The sequence below is a fragment of the Schistocerca cancellata genome, chromosome 5 (assembly GCF_023864275.1).
Source record: "Schistocerca cancellata isolate TAMUIC-IGC-003103 chromosome 5, iqSchCanc2.1, whole genome shotgun sequence".
Classification (NCBI taxonomy): Eukaryota; Metazoa; Arthropoda; class Insecta; order Orthoptera; family Acrididae; genus Schistocerca; species Schistocerca cancellata.
Window position 1 is genome coordinate 248,823,970 of NC_064630.1, and position 21,166 is coordinate 248,845,135.

General features: G+C 38.6%; 1 protein-coding gene across 7 annotated transcripts in view; it reads right to left on the reverse strand.

The window, feature by feature from the left end:
- Nucleotides 1–21,166, reverse strand: part of LOC126188953 (uncharacterized) — a 267,426-nt gene that overhangs the window by 23,174 nt on the left and 223,086 nt on the right. For 6 of the 7 annotated variants that reach the window (XM_049930711.1, XM_049930712.1, XM_049930709.1 and 3 more), the window contains exon 4: nucleotides 17,647–17,777. In XM_049930711.1, coding sequence (XP_049786668.1) covers nucleotides 17,685–17,777 — 93 coding nt within the window. In that variant the 3' untranslated portion in view covers nucleotides 17,647–17,684. Of the gene's footprint in view, nucleotides 1–2,529; nucleotides 2,641–17,646; nucleotides 17,778–21,166 lie in introns of those variants that run through there. The other variant, XM_049930713.1, reaches the window with a different exon arrangement.

The following is a 21,166-nucleotide window of genomic DNA, read 5'->3' on the forward strand; positions in this document are numbered from 1 at the left end:
TGAGGTTTAAGAAACTCTCTATTGCTGTTGTATTAACTTTCATACATAGTTTGTAATTACATGTGACATTTGTTTGAGTACAAAAGCCTTTTAGTGTTAAAATTTGTGCATCATGGTCTGAAAGGCCATTCATCTTGTAATGAAGAATGAATAAAAATATTGTCTATGGCTGTGCTACTGTTCCCCTGCACCCTAGTTGGAAAAAACACAGTCTGCATCAGATCATATGAATTTAGGAGATCTACCAACATCCTTTTTCTTGCTCCATCATATAAAAAAGTTTTATTGAAGTCACCATGTATAACTAATTTTTGGTACTTCCTACTTCTCTAGCTTGAACAGAAATGCTCTGAAGTCAAAGTTAGGGGACCTACAAACAACAACAATTAGAAGTTTAGTTTCACTAAATTCAACTGCACCTGCACAACATTCGAATATCTGTTCAGTGCAGTGGCGTGATACATCTATGGACTCAAATGGAATATTGTTTTTTATGTACATAGCCACTCCCCCACCCCGCAAGGAACTCCTGGAAAACAGCCAGCTAATCTGTATCCTGGTAAAGGAAACCTCTGAACTGCCAGATTATTTAAGTGGTGCTCCAACATACCAATAATTTCATAGTCAACATCTAAAAGCAGTTCACTAACGTTATCTCTAATACCTCTTACATTTTGATGAAATATGCTAATTCCTTCTCTACTTGGAAACACGACATCCTCTGAAGGTGAGCCTTAGTTAGAGGGACTCCTTTACACAGGTATACCTATCAGCTGACTTCAATCTAAAAAAGATGCACCTCTAACAACAACTACTAACATGGAAGAAAACAAAAACTGCACAAAAATTATCGAAACACCTCAACCATAAAGCTACGAATTTTTGTAAGTTTGTTATTCATATGAGGTAAAAATAGAACTTCCACTATCTTATATTGGGAAATTTGTATGAAACACCAATGAACTTTTATATGATAAACAACAGCTCTGTGGAAACAAAAGACATAAAAACTGTTTAAGTCAGAAGTACAGATAATGAAAAGACCAGATTTACTGTAGTATTAACATGCATGGCACATGGAACAAAGCTATTTTCAAGAGGAAAACATTCCTAAAATAAATTTCCACCAGACATTTTTATATATTTTCACAAAAAGGGATGGCTGGATGGACAAGAATGGTGTAAAATTATGGATGTAAAATGTGTGGCAGAGGCGACCAGGTGCTCTACAAAATCAACCAAGTTTGTTAGTATGGAGGCATGTTTCGCAATCACGTAACTGATAACACCAAAAATCACATAGCACGAAGCAATACCAAGATTGCTATGATACCGGATGGTTTGATTTTGATGCTACAACCTTTAAACATATCTCTGAATAAACAATTCAAAACCATATGTGTGAACAATGGGACAAGTGGATGATGAGTGGCGAAAAGTCACATACAAAAGATGGAGCTGTGCAGACTGCATCACTTGAGGTTTTGAGTGATTTCATGATCAAATCATGTGAAAAAGTGAAAATGGAAATAGTGATTAAATCCTTCAAAAAGTGTGGAATTTCCAGTGCTATGGATGGCACTGAGGACAGTTTGTTATCAGATACTGATGATGAAGTGGAAATCGATTCACATGGTGTAGAACGGGACCCGTATAACGAACTTCTCAACAATGAAAGTGAGGATGTACCTGAGGAGCTGCTTTCGTTAGATGATGATTGTGAGGATTTTGCAGCATTTTACATGCATGGATGAATGATTTCTTTTATAATGATTTGAATTTATATAAATTTCAGTCTATGTTTTATATTTGTCACGTAAGACTACCCCAATTTGAGTGCTTTTTTTTTAAATGCTTGAACCGTCTTATATCTGTTGAAATATATGGTACTTAGCTGTCTTTATCTGTGACAGCAGACTCGGGCTCCAATAACGGCGGATTGGGGCAGACCTTGTACCACTCTTACTTCTGCTGTGGAGAGGAGTATTGCAATGAGCGGAAGAAGTCCAACACCTACTGGAGTTAGTCATCCTCTAGTCTGTGAAATCTTGGATGAACAATTGGTATATAATGTATAGCACGTTCAAGCCCTTCAGCCACAAGATCAGCCTGCCAGAATGCAGATCTGCCAATCGCTGTTGCAAAGATACGGTGAAAATCCACTTTTCACATCAAAGAAAATGTTAACAGATGAGGCTGGTTTCACGTGAGATAGGATTGTCAATTTTCATAACCAGCACATGTGCGGTGGTGTAAATCCACACGACATAGGTGAAGAAGCACTGCATCAGTGCCAGTTTTCAATTAATTTATGGGCAGGAATCATTGGTGATACTAACAGGGTGTAACATCCACAAGATAAATTTTAGCTACAGTGTGACGAGAGGAAATTATGCCTCTAAGAAATATAAACATTATCTATCCAACCTATAGAAAAACAGTGAAATAAAACAAAACGATGATAAATATTAATTATTTATATAATATTTTATGATGTAATTGGACATATTGATGTGTATCATACAAAGACAATGATAATTGTAAATTCCTTTCATGATCTGCGTTCATCTTCCTTTGGTTTTACCTTTTTTCGGTTGGCTTTTGTAGGTTGTGGACGCGAGACGCATATCAAACTGAGGTCTGTTAAGAAATTGTAATTATTTGTTAATTATTACTTGAGAATAGAGTTCATTATTATTATAAACATGAGTGAATAATTATTTGTAACTTTAATTCCTCTCTCAATAAGCATTATCTGTGTTAAGTATTTCTTTGCACTGCAAGGAGCACAGCCATTGATGATAGTGATTTGTATCGCATTTTTACCTGTGTTTCTTACAAAAGTATCAAAGGTTTGCTTGATGAAAACTAGTCTAAATAGTGCACAATATAAAAGTACAGTTTAATAAGCATTAATTCAAATACTTAACCTGTTAAAAGGAAATCTGCTCCAACAATAGAAAGTCTCTGTCAATTGTCTGCCACCATCTTAACAATTATCTCAGTGGCAAATTCAAATTACGCAACTCTGCAGACATTAATGCCGAAGGTAATAAAAATGTATAAAAATAAATGTGCACTGGTGGTCCTGAACTCATTTTAATGAAAATAATTCGAATCAGATTGGTTCTTTAAAAAATAGTGCTCATAGCACGATCCATATAACAAACTTTTCTTGCTGATGGATGGAGCCGAAATTAATTACGCACGAGTTGTTTCAGGTAACATACGTCATTGTTGTGCGCGGCTGATATTCGGTGGTTTTAATGATCATTTTGCTGAAGATAACTGTTTCCATCAAATAGTTGTATAAATCAGTAGTATGAACTGTGATTTAGTGACACTCACACAACTTACAGACAACACTTTAACGCAATGTTAACTTGGAGTTCTTAAGCAACTTGACCAAATCTTTAGCCAGGAGAAAAAATTATTTTGTAATTACTCACTGTAATGAAATAAGATTATCATTTTCATTTACCAATTACTTAAATACCAAACCACTGAATAACACAGCGAACGCCACAAGGGCCTTATATAATACCAAACAGGTTGACTGATGCAAGATATTGTCGGTTTCTATCACACGACTTGTCTGTCCTGCAGGAGTGCCATTCCCTCGATGGCTGAAGACATTGTTCATGCTTGATGGTGCACTAGCCCATTTTCTCTGAAATGTCTGAGAACACTTCACACAGACATTTAATGGGCAATGGATTGGTTGGAAAAGTTCACTACACAGGCTAGCTTGTTCCTTGATCTTAAGCAGAACGAGAAAAATTTAGGAAGTACTGAGATGCTACGTCGACATATTTTCAAAGATAGCGGGATTAATCAATGAATGAGTTTGTAAAATTAAAGTGAAGGATCGTGAACCATTCCCTAGTAAACCACATGTGATACCATTGGCAAAAAGGGAAGGTGTTAACAAAGAAATTTCAGTTCTCGATCTCTATGGACTACTACCCAGCTCAAAAGGAAATTTCACTCAAATTTTGGTTGTGATGGATGTCTTTTCAAAATTTGTATTCCTTTACCCACCCAGGAAAGCCAACATTAAGATCCTAATCAAGACACTCGGGGAAGAATACTTTGTAAATACTGTCAAGCCAGAGTGCATTTTATCAGACAATAGTCCACAATTTCGGTCACACCTGTGGGAAGATTTTGTTAACAATAAAGGTATTCGGCACATTGCAATTTCATCTTCCAGGCCCACATCCAACCTGACTGAACGCCAAATGCGTGAACTCTGACATTTATTTCGTGCACATTATGGGAAGAAACATAAAAGATGGGTAGAACGATTGACAGATTTTGAAACAGTACTTTATAGTTTGTCACATGATTTGACATGATTGCCGCCATGTACAGTTCCCTTTGGAAAGAAACCTGACAGTACCTTTTATGAATACATTTCCTTTCCAAACGAAGAGGAAATTACGCAAGAGGAGCGCTTTAAAATCGCATTGGAAACGATGAAGAAACAAGCAGAAGAATGGAAGCTGGCACATGACAAGGTAGTGAAGCTCATTACATACCAAGTCAGTGATTTAGTGCTCATTAGAACTCAAACGAAATCATCAAGTGTAAATTGAGAGAGAACAAAATTTCATCACTACTAGCAAGGACCATTCAAAATTAGAAAATTTGTGCACCCTAATTCCGTTGAAATTGAAATGGTGCAGTCAGGTCAGTATCATAGCCTACAAAATGTAGAAAACATTAAACTGTATCATCTGTAAGAAGTGTTGCAAGACAAGGGATGCTCTTTGTGAACATAAAATTTTGTCTGTTTGAAAGTAATTGGACAACAATCGGTAGCTATTGCGAGTAAGTTATAGTGAACAGTAGTAGGTAACTACTGTGAGTCAGGTGCAATCAGTTTTAAACATTCTGTGTCATCAAGTAAACATTGTAAAGTGCTTCAGTCAGAGACACGTCCATAAACAATAACAGGCACATGTGGCATGGGTGTTGTGTTTACTACAGACTATTTTATGTGTGTGCGCAGTGTGTGTTTTGTTCCCCACTGCCATAATTCCCTTTTGTGTTTGTATGTTGGCGAGCCTCTTGGAGCCATTGACATGAAGCAATGCACGCCCAGCACCATCGTCACTTGTCTATACTGCAGCAGTGGAGCTGCCAACACCTCTGAAGACCTAGCACGCAATGCGACTGTCGCTTGTTCCAGCTCTGCACTAGCTTGTCAGGTTGGCGAGCTGTGTGGAGCATGGAACCATGGAATGCTGACGTCAGTGGCCAACTGATCAACAAGTTTCATGGCGCAGGAATTGCTGTTATGATGCTGTTAGAACAATTCTACAAATCTGCAGAGACAACGAGTCTACAGTCCTCAGGGGCTTCGATGCCACAGCCCTATAATTCATTGAAAGCTACGAATAAATGTGTTTTGCATCGCACCATATAGGACAGTGAAGAAGCAGAGTACATGATTCTTCTTGTGGTCGTGTATCCCCGGTGGCGTTGATACCACAGCCCAGTACACCATGAACCAGTGTGTTTACGTGTGACTTACGACTCAACATATAGGTAGGGCCCTACAGCAGCGTAATTAGATAAATGATTTACAACAAGAATATGACGTGCTACATAAAAAAAGTGTTTTCCAATGTGATTATTTGTTTATGGATTACTTTCCAAGGTATGTGTTTTCTGTCAAATTTCTTGTACTTCTAACCCTGTAAACTGTATGCCAAAATCTAACAGTATTGTATTTTCAAACTATGCTACCACTATGAGTGTAGATTTATGTGGGCTAGTAACAGAATACTTTCATGTCAATATTGTGTAGTAGTTAGGGCTGTCCGTTTATTATTTTGTTTACTTTTGAATCACATTTATTTGGTTTCTATTCATTCAATACAGTGACAATATAATGATAAATATTCAATTCATTAAGGCAAATTACATGAACAGGAAACACTAACAGACAACTGTTATTAATGTGTCACATTTAGCCATGCTATTTCAAAGGGACGTTACAGCACTGGTTATAATTACTGTAATTGTAAATTTTACATTTTTTTCCCCTTTTTGTCTTCCTATATATTTTTAAACTTGACTATTCAAATCTAATGTCACCATTATATTTTATCAAATTAAAGAGTTATTTTGGTGGGGATATGCAAGGATACAGTACCCTTACATAGCTGTAGCCTTACATAGTATCGATCATACGCTCTCCACAGTGGTCATAAACTAAAGCAAAGACTGCAGTGCAGTCAACAATGTGCAAGTGGGTGAGCAGGAGTCGAGTGTTAGAGTCCATGAGTGGAAGTCAGATATGTATACATGTATTATTTTAACATTATGCACAGGGCAACCATCATAGGCTCCCTCGAGGTTCTCAGAGAAGTTATCTTTATCCTCGTCATTTGCGAATCAGGCCTTCAATCTTATTTGTGAGATTCTAGATTTTTCCAGTAAATCCACCCACTATGTATTTAAATTTCTGTCTTGCTGCAGACCCTGTAACAAATTTATTGTTACTCTCTGTACCATGAGAAAAAATTATCCAGCTTCCCATATCAAGCACTCCGTGTCTATTACATCGCATTTAATGTAGGGCAGCTATTCCTGTCCTGCCTTGGTTTTACTGAGGTGTTGTAGCAGTGACCTCAGCTCCTTGCTCCTCCTCCCGTATAATGCTCTTACATTCAAGGTTCCTTTTTTATTTGCCTTTGCCCTTCCCTTTAACAGAGCTGTGTCACTGTCCATGTATCAGTCCGGCTTCTTTACTTTGAAGTTTCTGGACATTTTTTTATTTACAGAAAGGGGTTGTTAGCCACCTGCCCAACCCCCAAGTTGGAGTACCAGGATTTGTATCAGGTTTACTCCTTTACTGAAGTTGGCTTCACTACGTCTCTAGAACCCTCCCTGTCTTATATTGTGGGACACGTGTTGTCTGGCTCCTCTGTCAAGACCACTTTGGCTCGGGTGACCCTACCATTAGCTATGATACCGCCAGCATAGCTCTAGACTTTGACAGAGCACGTAAGCCCTCCCACCCAGCACTGAAGGCACCTCCAACAAGGTGGCATGCCCTGTAAAGTTTCCTTTAGATGGTCTATGAACAGGTTAGCATAGAATGGTGCCATGTGGTTGCCCATGACTGAGCTGAGGATTTACTTCAAAGTAGTAGTAGTTCCGTGTTAGGATAAAGGTAGATAGGTGAATGAGGTAATGTGTTTGAGCCTTAAGGACACTGGGAGATGTAGTGTTCAGTTGTAACAAGACCATGGGCAAGAGGGATTTTGGTGCTTAAGGAAGTGGAGTCAACAGTGAGCAGTAGGGAACCAGGAGGTAAAGAGGTGTGGATGGTGAAGAGACAGTGAAGGAAGTGGTTGGTATCTTTGTTGTGGGAGCCTAGATTTCAGGCAATTGGCTGGAGGTGTTTCTCAATGAGGGTTGAAATACTTTCACTGGTGGCACAATAACTAGCTACAATGGGGCATCCAGCATTGTTCGGTTCGTGAATTTTGAGGAACTTTTAGAAAGTGTGTATGTAGGGAAATTGGTTCAGAGGAGAGGTTCTGGCAAGGGCCTAAGGATTTAAGCATGGATTGGGGGTTATGTTAAACTTCTGGGATGGGTTCACTATGGCAGGTGGACATGTCAGACAAGTGGCAAATGCATTTAGCCAGATTGTTGCTGTGACTCATTAAAACAGTGGTGGAGCCCTTGTTTGCAGGAAGGATTATTAAGTCAGGATCTGTTTTGAGACTGTGTATGGCTGTTCATTCCTCCACTGAAAGGTGGTTGTACTTAGGACGGGACCTAGAGAAGAATGGTGAGGCCAAATTGGAAGTAAGAAATTCCTATAAGGTGACCATAGGGTAGTTATATAGGGCGGGAGGAGGATCACAGTTGGATGGTGAAACAAACTGGGAGAGGCAGGACTGACTTTGGTTGTAGGGATTAGTGGCAAGTGTTTCCTTTACAGGAATAAGGAAAAGGAGGATAGGTCTTTGGTATGTCCACCATGGTTAAATGAGGGTGAAGGGCTAAAGGTGAGGCCTTTGGATAGGACCGAAACTTCTGTGGGACTGAGGATTTTGGTGGAAAGGTTAAAAACTATGTTCCGGGATTATTTAGGCTCTGGATTTTGAGTAACGGTAGTGAGTTGTGAGGGATGTGACAAGTTGAAAAGGTCCACTAGGCAGGGTCTTTTTATTGTGCCTCTTTGCAGTTCAACAGGCCATCTTCAGGGGGAGTAGCAATCTGTCTTTTTTCCTAATGTTGCTAAAATGATGCTTAAAATGTTTTCCATTTCTACTCTTCAAATGTGTATTATGATATATGGTTTATCACACAAGCTGACAAAATACCATATAGGGCATGTCAAAAGTGAATGAAACTGACACCATTTGTTTTGGACCAACATAATCTATAATTTTCACAGAAATCAGCATTTTGTGAAGCCATCAAAGAAGCAAATCTTGTGTTTTGAAGTAGTGTTATAAGTAACTGTAATATCTCGAAAATATTAGTTGCTACGTACGATTTTTCAGAGTTCCTGTTGTGCATCGTTAACACTCAGAAGTGCTAAGAGTATCTTTTATTGCTGCTGAATTTTAATTATTCCATTGCTTCTTGTGATATCAAATATAAAACAATACTCACTCTGGTCTTTTAGCTTTACTTGAAAGGATGCATTGTTAAAATAAAGCCGTATAGTAATATTTCATTTGGATGTTTAGTAATCACAATCACACTAGATGTTGTGACAAAGCAGGTGGATTCTTTCCATCTCTTTACCCCTCCTCTCCCACAAATAACCAATTTTTCACTGATTTTGATCTTATTTTTGACACATTTGCCCAGGAACATGTAACAGTTACTTAAAAACCTCAACTTCCTATTTTGACTGATTTATAATTAAATTTTTTACTCAGATTTTTATTTCAAGTGCTTTGATCCCATTTGTGTAATTAATTTTCATTATGGCTCATTTAATTAAAAGTTACAGTTAAATGAAAATAACATTATAGTTTATCAAATGCAAAAATCTATGAGTTAATAAGCATAATTACATAGTGAGCTACACCACTTGAACGTTAAGCATTCTGACTTTCCTGTTAAGTGTGTTAAATCACCAAAAACTAATTATCTTTGACAATAATTAAACTTTACTGTCTGGGCTAATACCATTTTCCATCACAGATTTTGTAATAACCATTTTTAGATTCTAGACTTTGACTACATACTTTTGTTACCTTAATTTTTCTGTGCAAAATGACATGCAGCAATGACTGATTAACTTACTAATTGATAACTTAGATAATTATGTTTAATTTACAATATAGTGCTTATAGGGAATTCACGGGGGCGTGTTTGTTGCTGTTAGAAGTAGTTTACCTTGTTGCGAAATTAAAGTACATAGTTCCTGTGAGTTAGTATGGGTAGCGGTCATTCTTGGTAATGGGGATAAAATAATAATTGGATCCTTTTACAGATCTCCCAGTTCAGGTGACACAATTGCTGAAAGGTTCAAAGAAAACTTGAGTTTGATTTCAAACATGTACCCAACTCGTACAATTTTAGTTGCTGGTGAGTTTAATTTACCCTCAATACGTTAGTGAAAATAAATGTTTAATTCTGGAGGTACATATAAAACATCATTTGAAATTGTGCTAAACGCATTCTCCGAAAATTATTTCAAGCAGTTAGTTCATGGGCCCACACAAATAGTAAACAGCTGTGAAAACACACTTGACCTGTTGGCAACAAATAATCCTGAGCTAATAACAAGCACCAAAACGGATACAGGGATTAGCGAACACTGGGTTATCGTAGCAAGACTGAATATTGTAACCCCCAAATCTTCCAAACATAAACGAAGAATATACCTATTCAAAAAAGCAGATAAAAATTCACTTGACGCCTCCCTGAGACGCAATCTCCACTCCTTCCAAATTAATAATGTAAGTGTAGACCAGCATCAATGGAGATATTTACACCAAATTAATTAACAAACGATGGAGCTGATCCTCCTTGGGACACAAAATGTGTCAGAACACTGTTGAAAACACACACACACACACACACACACACACACACCATGCTAAATTTAAACAGACACAAAAATCTCCAAAATTGGCAACACACACACACACACACACACACACACACACACACACACACACACACTGCTAAATTTAAACAGACACAAAAATCTCCAAAATTGGCAATCTTTTACAGAAGCTTGAAATTTAGCATGGGCTTGCAAGATCCTTATAATAGTTTCCACAGCAAAACTTTGCCTTGAAACCTGGCAAAAAATCCAAAGAGATTCTGGCCGTATGTGAAGTACGCCAGTGGCAAGACACAATCAACACGTTCTCTCTGCAATAGCAGTGGAGATACTATCGAAGACAGTGCTGCCAAAGCAGAGTTACAAAACACAGCCTCCCAAAATTCCTTCACTAATGACGACAAAGTAAATATGCCAAATTCGAATCAAGAAAGCTGCCAACATGAGTAATGTAGAAATAGATATCCTTGGAGTAGTGAAGCAACTTAAATCACTTAACAAAAGCAAGTTTTCCGGTCCACATTGTATACCAGTTAGTTTCCTTTCAGAGTATGCCGATTCAATAGCTCCATACTTAACAATCACATACAACCGTTTGCTCGATGAAAGATCTGTGCCCAAAGACTGGAAAGTTGCACAGGTCACACCAATATTCAAGAAAGGTAGTAGGAGTAATCCACCAAGTTATAGGCCCATATCATTAACATCGATATGCAGCAAGATTTTGTAACATACATTGTGTTCGAACATGTATTACCTCGAAGAAAACTGTCTATTGACCCACAGTCAACAAGGATTTAGAAAACACCATTCTTGTGAAACACAACTAGTTCTTTACTCGCACAAAGTGTTGATTGATACGGACAAGGATTTCAAATTAATTCCATATTTTTGGATTTCCAGAAGGGTTTTGACAATGTACCACACAAGTTGCTTGTAGTGAAATTGTATGCTTATGGGATATCGTCTCAGTTACGTGCCTGGATTCATGATTTCCTGACAGAGAGGTCACAGTTACTGGTAACTGACACAAAGTCATCAAGTAAAACGGAAGTGATTTCTGGCGTTCCCCAAGGTAGTGTTACAGGTCCTTTGCTGTTCCATATCTAAATAGACATTTTGGGATACAATCTGAGCAGCTGTCTTAGGTTGCCATTCTATATTCACGAAGATGCAAAGCTGGTACTTTTTGCCGATGATACTAATATAGCTATCACACCCAACAGACAAGAATTAACTGGTGAAATTGTAAATGATGTTTTTCAGAAAATCATTAAGTGGTTCTCTGCAAATGGACTCTCATTAAACTTTGACAAAACACAGTATATACAGTTCCACACAGTAAATGGAATGACACCATTAATAAAAATAGACTTCGATCAGAAATTGGTAGCTAAGGTAGAATATTCACAATTTCTAGGTGTATGCATTGATGAGGGGTTGAAATGGAAAAAAACACACTGAGGATCTGCTGAAACGTTTGAGTTCAGCTACTTATGCTATTAGAGTCATTACAAATTTTGGCGATATACATCTGAGTAAATTAGCTTACCATGCCTATTTTCATTCTCTGCTTTCATATGGCATCATATTCTGGGGTAAGCCATCATTGAGTAAAAGAGTGTTCATTGCACAAAAGTGTGTAATCAGAATAATTGCTGGAGCTCATCCAAGGTAATCCTGCAGACACTTATTTAAAGAGCTAGAGATCTTCACTGTAGCCTCACAATATATATATTCACTTATGAAATTTATGATATGAATATAATAGAGGGAAACATTCCACGTGGGAAAAATATATCTAAAAAGAAAGATGATGAGACTTACCAAACAAAAGCGCTGGCAGGTCGATAGACACACAAACAAACACAAACATACACACAAAATTCAAGCTTTCGCAACAAACGGTTGCTTCGTCAGGAAAGAGGGAAGGAGAGGGAAAGACGAAAGGATGTGGGTTTTAAGGGAGAGGGTAAGGAGTCATTCCAATCCCGGAAACGGAAAGACTTACCTTAGGGGGAAAAAAGGACAGGTATACACTAGCACACACACACACACACACACACACACACACACACACACACACACACACACACACACACACATATCCATCCGCATATACACCATATATGCGGATGGATATGTGTGTGTGTGTGCGCTAGTGTATACCTGTCCTTTTTTCCCCCTAAGGTAAGTCTTTCCGTTCCCGGGATTGGAATGACTCCTTACCCTCTCCCTTAAAACCCACATCCTTTCGTCTTTCCCTCTCCTTCCCTCTTTCCTGATGAAGCAACCGTTTGTTACGAAAGCTTGAATTTTGTGTGTATGTTTGTGTTTGTTTGTGTGTCTATCGACCTGCCAGCGCTTTTGTTTGGTAAGTCTCATCATCTTTCTTTTTAGATACACTTATGAAATTTGTTATTAACAATCCGAATGAATTCAAAAGTAATAGCAGTGTACATGGCTACAACACTAGGAGAAAGGATGATCTTCACTACTCAAGGTTAAATCTAACTTTGGCTCAGAAGGGGGTAAATTATGCTGCCACGGAAGTCTTTGGTCACTTACCTAATAGCATCAAAAGTCTGACAGATACCCATATAGCATTTAAAAGGAAATTTAAAAAATTTCTTAATGGCAACTCCTTCTATTCATTAGATGAAATTTTGGATATAGTAAGTGGGTAATTTCCCCAACCCCCACAAAAAAAAAAAAAAAAATAAAAAAAAATTAAGTGTCATGTAATATTTTGTGTAATGTAATATCTTGTATAGACACCTTTTATTAACCTGACACGTTCCACATCGTTACGAAGTGTCGTATTCATGATCTATGGAACAAGTACTAATCTAATCTAATCCGTTTGCAGGTGACACTGTTGTTTATCGACTAGTAAAGTCATCAGAAGATCAAAACAAACTGCAAAACGATTTAGAAAAGATATCTGTATGGTGCAAAAACTGGAAATTGACCCTAAACAATGAAAAGTGTGAGGTCATCCTCATGAGTGCTAAAAGGAATCTGTTCAACTTTGGTTACATGATAAATCAGTCAAATATAAAGGCTGTAAATTCAAATAAATACTAGGAATTACAGTTATGTACAACTTAAATTGGAAATAATAAATAGAAAATGTTGTGGGGTAGGCTCACTAAAGGCTGATTTTTATTGGCAGAACCCTTAGAAAATGTAACAGATCTACTATATGGACTGCCAACACTACACTTGTCCATCCTCTTTTAGAATACTGCAGCGCGGTGTGGGATCCTTACCATACAGGACTGACCGAGTACATCAAAAAAGTTCAAATAAGGGCAGCACGTTTTGTATCATTGCCAAATAGGGGAGAGAGAATCGCTGAAATGATACAGGATTTGGGGTGGACATAATTAAAATCGAAGGCGTTTTTCGTTGCGGCGGAATCTTCCCACGAAATTTCTATCACCAACTTTCTCCTCCAGAGGTGAAAATATTTTGTTGACACCGACCTACATGGAGAGAAACGACCACCATAATACAATAAGGGAAATCAGAGCCCGCATGGAAAGATGTAGGTGTCCATTATTTCTGTGTGCTATACGAGATTGAAATAATAGTGTGTTGTGAGGGGGATTTGATGAAACCTCTGCCAGGCACTTAAATGCAGAGTATCGATGCAGATGTAGATATTCCAGAAGAAAAATAGTATTCATATATTTTTCTAAATCTGCAACCAGCAACATTTCCTGTAATCCGAAATTCTATTGATTCCTGTGGCTAACTGAAAACATTAAATTCCAACCTAGTCATTTTTCAAAGTATTATGTAGTTTTCAAAATAAAAGTTGTTCTTATGCCTGTCTATAAGTAGTCAAATGTCACAAAAAACTGTCAGTCCATGGTTTGAAATTAAATGACAAACATCCATGTTTGTCTTGGTGTTCGTCTTTTCCCTACGCGTGTTCATCTCACCTTGTCTTTTTGGGCTGGATATTTTCATGTGTTGCAGAGTGGCTGGCTCATCCTCTTTCATTCTTGTGGGCAGCCAGCCCAGACCATCTGCTCTATGGTTTTAATACCTTCCTCTAGTTTTCCTTTTGGTGTGCGTTTTCCCCCAGTTTTGTTCCTTTCTTTCGTTTTCTCTTTTGGTGTGGTTCTCCATTCCTTTTACCCCCTTTTAACTCCACAAATTAAATTTGGGTGTTGTTTTACCTTGAGCCTCGTTTGCATCAGGCAAAAGGACTGACGACCTTGTAGTTTGGTCCCTTATATCCCAAACCAACCAACCAACCATTTCTGCTGGAAGTACTCTTGTTGTTGACTTAGGCCACCACTACGAACATTCTCTAAGTGAATATACATGCACCAACGACTCTGAAACTGAAGGACGGTAACGTAAAAGCATTCCAAATATTTCTGTTGCCCGAAGGGAACAATATTTTGAATAATTTTGAGTTGCAATTAGCGAGGCTGAAGTATTATTGTCATCAATCTGGTTGTTGGACATAGTGATTTCCATGAGGAAACGACTTGATTGAACTACCCATATGTGATTTCCTCCAGCAAGTACACTGATGCTTCTAGATAAGTGTGAACTGTTTACTTCTGCCACAATCGACTGCTTCACCACTTTGATTGCACTAATGATTGTTTGTAGTGTAAAAATAACCATAGTTAATAACTAAAATTTGAAGGGAATAAAATGTGAGGGTTAATTTCTTTTTAACTATGGTGTCTTTTACATCAATGAACAAATCCCATCCCACACTAAATCAGATTTTCAGCTTTGCAGTGATCATGACTGGTGCCACTGGGGGGAGACTACAACATTACTGGTCAGTTCTTTTCACAACATGTCTAACTAGTTCATTTCTTCAAGAGAAATGCATCGACCCATGTTCATGCGAAATGATGTTAAAATATTATTATTGTAGACAGAGTTCTTAATCTCTCACTTGATGACCATTCATGTTCGTATGTTAAATAACTTGTGTTATGGTGATGGGTTGGCAAGATGATGGTCAAGCACAACAGAGCCAACATTCTTTGGAGAAGATATTTCTATTACAACTTACAAGAAAAATAAATAAATAAATAAAATAAACAGCAACTGTCCACCTACATGTTGGCAAATATGTTTTGAGTACAACACAGAAGTTTTGACGGTAAGCCCTTACACATACCCCATACAGTCCCAATCTCTCACCATATGATTTTCATATTTTTTGAGTCCTGATGAAAGGCATACTGGCCATCAGTTTCTTTTGGATGAAGAGATGCATTTCTGTCTACAATCACGGTTCTATAGGCAACTACAAACATTTTTCCATGAGGGCATTGACAGTATTTTCTCACAGTGGGATAAATGCAGTAAAGATTATGGCGATTACTTTTGAATTGATGAACAGTATACATACTTTTTTACATGTGTCTCATTTTCATATGATTACTCCTTAGAGTGTCTATTGGATATATTAGTTATCGGTAAGCCCTATTCTGCTTTTAAATATTTACTCTATTCTCTTCAACACACACACATCTTTTTTTTCATTACAACCCTTTCCTGAAAGTTAAAAAAAAGTACAGGTGTAGATTTACCTTTTTTTCTTTCTTTTTTTTATCTTTCGGGTAATGGGTATAACTAGGGTGACCAGATGCAATTGTTCAAAAAGGACAAACAGCTTTAAAAAGGAGGACAAGGGAAGGAAAAAGAGGACACGTCAAATGGGTCAACTGCAGATGAGGATACCACCCGTCAGCTTTGGATAAGTCACGTGACTGCCGGGAATTACCGGTAAAACTAGTAGTTAATTATTACTGATGGTCAGGTGGTGGTTAACTGAGCAATATGGAAAAATTAAAAACATTGATTGTGCTGACAGTGTGGCGTCAATTGTTTTGTTATGTCAACAACACGGAATTGTTTACAAAGCGAAAAACTTAAGACCATTCACCTCCCTTCATTCGACGCACCGCTACCAACATCTACAATTAAAGCAGCAGCTGACGACATGTAAAGTGCACTTTAACCTTCCAAATACAATTGATTACGACACAATGAAATAAAACCATGAAAGTTAATCTGTCGAGTTATTTGATACCTTTATTGGCCACTGAGACGTACGTTCCAGCTCCACATTTCTTACATTCCATTTCAAATTCATTTCTCCCTTTCTTGAAAGCCAGATATTTGAAGGAAAAGACATCAGAAAATGTGCACTTTCGTTTAGGCATAGCCAAATAGTTTACGTAACTCATGTGGTTTAAAATTGCACTCAAAAATCACACGTGCACTACAGGAAGCCAAGCCTATACAAAGCGAAGATACGAAACGAAAATTTTAAATAATCGATATTTGCATTCGCTTAAAGGTTGATCAACGATAACATCGACGATCCTGGTGCCACCTACTCACACCACCTTCGTGTGTGTTTATCACGAAGACTGTGCCAATAGTTAAAGTATTTAAGAAAAGAGCAATAGAATGGAACGAATTGTAAATTTAACTGTACTACGCTCAACTTTGCGAAAAAGCCGGACACTGTAAAACTCCATCCGGACCCAGGACAAAGAGCTAAAAAGGAGGACATGTCCGGATTAATCTGGACATCTGGTCAACCTAGGTATAACTGAAGAAAAGCAAGCAATGTTGCCATGGATGGAAAGCATTGTACAGGCTGCACCAATAGTGGATGTGGGGGAAGGGAAGCAAGATGAGAGGTGGTTTGCATTGGAGGAGTGAAATACACTTAAAATGTGGATATATTCTCAGTGCCAGGTTACATAAGTGCTCATGTAGGCTGGACTGTAGAGGACATTGCCAGTACGGGGGACAGTTGAATTCAAGATTGGAAGAGGGAGAGAAGATGCTTCATGTTAAGTTTGGCTGGTGACTGGTAATGGAGCACAGAAAGAGAGACAGATGGCAGAAGAAAATATTACTCCTGATAATCCAGACTGGCTAGGTGTCCTGTACAGCAAGGAAAGGTGTAATGCATTGAAGAGAGCAGAGTAAATCATTAAACACAAAATATGTCTTTGGAAAGTGAGACCAGTTATAACTGCTGTAAAACGAGTAAGAAGCCAGATAACATATTAAACAGTATAAAATCAGAAAATCAAAAAAGAATTACGACTAGTCCCAGAATCAAACTCTCTAAATCAAGTCTTCTAACACAAAACTCTACTGACTGCACCAACTGAGCAGCTTAGCTATGCAGCAATGAATGAAGGTACTTATCATACATGTGATTTGAGTGTTGCCAAATTTCTTTTATTTGATGTCCATTTTCTACCAAAAATTTGCATGAGATGAAATTTGGTTGGAATCTTTTGTACTCTTAGTATGCAGGGAATCATGCTGTGGCATATGAGAGCACAAGTTTTGGTCCACCCTGTATATCTGATCTAATGCCTAAATGCAATTAAAGCTTCAGTGTAGCCCGAGACAGCCATTTTTGTGCTAGTATTAATGTCTTAGAATCTTAATTGTTTGTATTTATGTTATTCATTTGTAGCATACATAAGATGTTTCTATGATGCTAGTTAAAGTCTTTTTATCCAGCAGAGTGCTGTATTACTAACATATCTGGCCCAATTCTCAGAACTTACCAGCAAAACTTCTCCATGCATCCACACTATTATCAAGGTCATTTCCGTAAAAGCCGTTGCACATCCATCTGCTTATCTCTCATTTGTAAAACATCACTGATATCCTTTAAGGAGTTGGTAACTTCATCAAGCTGTAAAGAAATGGCAGATTTCTAGAGTATTTCTCTGTTTGAGACAAAATTTTGACATTTTACTAATACAAGCGGGAGTACTTAATACATCTGATTTTAATTCCATAATTAATATTTATGGAAATAAAAAGTATCAGTAATTCTGAACATATCAATGAAAATAATTAATTTTTGAAAGTATAATCAATTGGAGGGTTAAAAAAATCTACTCATCAAGCAGTAGTACAAGAACACAAATATAGCGATATTTAAATTTGCAAGCTTTCGAAGCCATTTGCTCCTCCTCCTGGCAGAAGGGTTGGAGGAGAAGGAAGACGGGTACAGAAAAGGACTGATGAGGTTAATGAAATGACGATGTAAAAGGCCGAATAGTATTTATGTAACAGCTCCTTTGACAGCATATGTTTTTCCAATTACAGGGCTGGTATAGGTGGAGGGTGCAAGTCTTACAGAGGGGATGGGCACAGGGGTAGGAACCATACGGTTGGGAAATGGGTAGTGGAGCTTAGGGTCTGACAAGGATATTGTGGAGACTGGGAGGGCGATGAAAAGCTATTCTAGGTATGGTGGGCAAAATATCAGCAGAATGGATTTCTTTTCAGTGTATGATGTATAAGTCATAACCTTGTTGAAGTAGCTGATTAATACATTCAAGACCAGGATAATAGAGAGACATAAAATTTGAACTTATCAGTTGTTTTTCGAGTGATTGTACCATGATTGGATATATCGGTTTGAGAGACCTGCTTTTGAACTAGGCCAGCAGTTTAATAATGTCCAATGAAACCTGAAGTGAGAGTGTTAAGTGTATTGCTGTAAGGTATCTGTACTGAACAAATACATCTGGCTCAAATGCTACAACTGTACATGAGGGAATGTTTGACATGGAAAGGATGGGAACTGTCAAAATGTAAGTAATATTGTTTGTTACTAGATTTAATGTGAACAGAAATGTGCAGCTGACCTCTGGTGAGGATGACGCCAACATGAAGAAAAGCGGCATGAAATTTGGAATAGGGCCACATGAAATCTAATTGGGAGAATGTATTCAGAGACTAAGAATTTTAATGGGTCAGCCTCACCATGAGTCCACATGGCAAAGATGTCACCAATGACCTAAACCAAACCAGGGGTTGAAGTGTTAAGGACCTCTCATTAAAATCTCAAGCCCTTCACAAGGACTAACACAACAATCCATACAACCTCTTGCCCCACCTAAACCAAGCACTCCTATCTTTTACTTTCTTCCTAACAGCCACAAACCTAATCACCCTGGCCATCCTATAAACGCTAGCTTCAAAACACCCATCGAATGTATGTCTGCCTTATTTGACCAACACCTGCAACTCACAGTACAAAGACTTACCTCCTATATTAGACACCAACCATTTCCCAGACTGTCTGAGATCTGTCCCCCTCCCACTCCCTCCACACATCTTGCTTGTTACAACTGACACCACCTCCCTCTATACCAACATCCCAACCACACCTAGAACAGCTTTTCATCACCCTCCCAGCCTCCGAAATATCGTTGACAGACCCCATGCTCCTTCTGTACCCATTTCCCTAATGTAAGTTTCCAAGCTCTGTGCCTGTCCCTGCTGTAAGACTTGCCCTATGCACCCTACTACACCAGCCCTGTAACTGGAAAAACACATACTATCAAAGAGAGAGCCACCTGTGAAACAACACATCATATACCAGCTGTTTCGTAAACACTGTTCAGCCATTTCCATCAGCATGACTACCACCCAGTTATCAGTTAGGAGAAATGTGTATAGGCAGAAGGTGTATACTGGCAAAACACAGTATCCTATGCATGCAGTACAATATGTCAGTCGTGACCTTAGTGCGTGTTTCAGCAAATGTGCCATCTGGATTGTTCCCCAGATACCAGTTTCTCAGAATTCTGCAGGTGGGAACTGGCGTTACAACATGATCTTGTTTCTCGTCATCCATTTTGATTTAATTTACTTCAATTTCTTCAGCCTTAGCATTTCTTCACAGAAACTATTCCTTTCTTTATTCCCTCTTAGTTTCCTATATCTTCCGTTTTCTGACCCCCCCCCCCCCCATCACGTCCCCCCCTCCACCACATACTGTGCACTTACTTTTCCACTCTACTGTTTTGGCAGTAGTCTCTTTGTTTTGTATTACTCTATCTTCTACCTTTAAGCTCTCAGGTTTTCAAATCTCATCCACAACAGTCCCCAGCAATCTGGCTTTCTTTCTCATCTTGTCTGGTAAATCTCCTGTGAGCTGGGATTCTGGGCAACTTCTCCGAACTCTCCCGATTTCCTAAATCGAAACCAGTCCTCTTGCTTTACCCCTCTTCCTTCTCCTTCAACCATCCAGCCAGGAGGAGGAGCCACTGGCTCCAAAAGCTTGCAAATTTAATTACCTTTATACTTCTGTTCTCCTGCTGCCGCTTAGTGTCTATATTTTTTACCTACACAATAATTCCTTCCCCATGAACCATGGACCTTGCTGTTGGTGGGGAGGCTTGCATGCCTCAGCAATACAGATGGCCATACCGTAGGTGCAACTACAACGGAGGGGGTATCTGTTGACAGGCCAGACAAACGTGTGATTCCTGAAGAGGGGCAGCAGCCTTTTCAGTAGTTGCAGGGGCCACAGTCTGGGTGATTGACTGACCTGGCCTTGCAACATTAACCAAAATGGCCTTGCTGTGCTGGTACTGCGAACAGCTGAAAGCAAGGCGAAACTACGGCCGTAATTTTTCCCGAGGGCATGCAGCTTTACTGTATCGATAAATGATGATGGCGTCCTCTTGGGTAAAATATTCCGCAGCTTTACTGTATGGATAAATGATGATGGCGTCCTCTTGGGTAAAATATTCTGGAGGTAAAAAAGTCGCCCATTCGGATCTCCGGGCGGGGACTACTCCAGAGGACGTCGTTATCAGGAAAAAGAAACGGATCGGAGCGTGGAATGCCAGATCCCTTAACCGGGCAGGTAGATTACAAAATTTAAAAAGGGAAATGGATAGGTTCAAGTTAGATATAGTGGGAATTAGTGAAGTTCGGTGGCAGGAGGAACAAGACTTTTGGTCAGGTGAATACAGGGTTATAAACACAAAATCAAATAGGGGTAATGCAGGAGTAGGTTTAATAATGAATAAAAAAATAGGAGTGCGGGTAAGCTACTACAAACAGCACAGTGAACGCATTATTGTGGCCAAGATAGACACAAAGCCCACGCCTACCACAGTAGTACAAGTTTATATGCCAACTAGCTCTGCAGATGATGAAGAAATTGAAGAAATGTATGATGAGATAAAAGAAATTATTCAGGTATTGAAGGGAGACGAAAATTTAATAGTCATGGGTGACTGGAATTCGAGAGTAGGAAAAGGAAGAGAAGGAAAC